Raw genomic sequence first — 821 nt, 5'->3', positions numbered from 1 at the left:
TGCTGATGGCGGTTGTGGTGGTGGTGCTGCTGCTGCTTGTGGCGCTGCTGCTAATCCTGCTGCTTTTGCTGCTGCTGCTGATGGCGCTTGTGGTGGTGATGATGCTGCTGATTTTTCTGCTGCTGTTATGCTGCTGCTGTTTTTGGTGGTGGTGCTGCTGCTGCTGATGGTGGTGCTTTTGCTGCTGATCCTGCAGCTCACACTGCTGCTGCTGGTGCTGTTGCTAGTTTTGCTGCTGCTGCTGCTGCTGCTGGTCATGCTCATCGTGCTGCCTGCCTTCCCATCCTGCCGCTGGTGCTGCTGGTTCTGTTGCTGCTGTTGCTGCTGTTGCTGCTGCTGCTGCAGCACTGTTGTTGCTGTTGCTGCTGCTGCTGCTGGCCCTTCTACTTCTCCTGTTGCTGCTGCTGCCTTTCCGTGTGCTGCTGTTTCTGCGGCTCGCTTTCCTCCGTTCTCCCGCAACGCTGCAGCAGCAGCAGCAGCAGCAGCAGCCGCAGGTTGTGTGTGTTTGCAGGCCCTTTGAGTCCGCCAAAAGTGTCTGAGAACTTCAAAGAGACACAAAAGTTTAAAATAAATTTAAAGGGAGACTTTACTGCAGCAGCAGCAAATGGAGCAGTGGGCCACTGGACCATGGTCTACGACGAGGGGCTGCAGCTGCAGCTGCAGCTCCCGCAGCAGCAGCAGCAGCAGCAGCAGCAGCACGGGGTTCGAGAAATCGTCTATTTTTCCTTTTTCAAATATGAAATTCAAAAAGATAATCCAAAACTCTCCAGCAGCTTTTGCCACACTCTTATGGTTGGCTGGGCCCACGCAACAGAAGACCC

The 821-nt window shown here is 54.7% G+C and overlaps 1 protein-coding gene across 1 annotated transcript in view; it reads right to left on the bottom strand.

Moving 5' to 3' along the window:
* The window catches only part of ETH_00038330 (uncharacterized protein), a gene marked incomplete at both ends in the record, with an annotated part of 1,439 nt that overhangs the window by 330 nt on the left and 288 nt on the right, over positions 1–821 (bottom strand). The window contains 2 exons of the mRNA XM_013374441.1: positions 2–535; positions 808–821. Of these exons, the coding sequence (XP_013229895.1) occupies positions 2–535; positions 808–821 (548 nt within the window). The remainder of the gene's footprint in view (position 1; positions 536–807) is intronic.

The sequence above is a fragment of the Eimeria tenella genome, genomic scaffold (assembly GCF_000499545.2).
Source record: "Eimeria tenella Houghton genomic scaffold, Eth_scaff2039, whole genome shotgun sequence".
NCBI lineage: Eukaryota > Apicomplexa > Conoidasida > Eucoccidiorida > Eimeriidae > Eimeria > Eimeria tenella.
The sequence above is the reverse complement of the archived record's forward strand: the minus strand, read 5'-3'. Positions and strand labels throughout refer to the sequence as shown.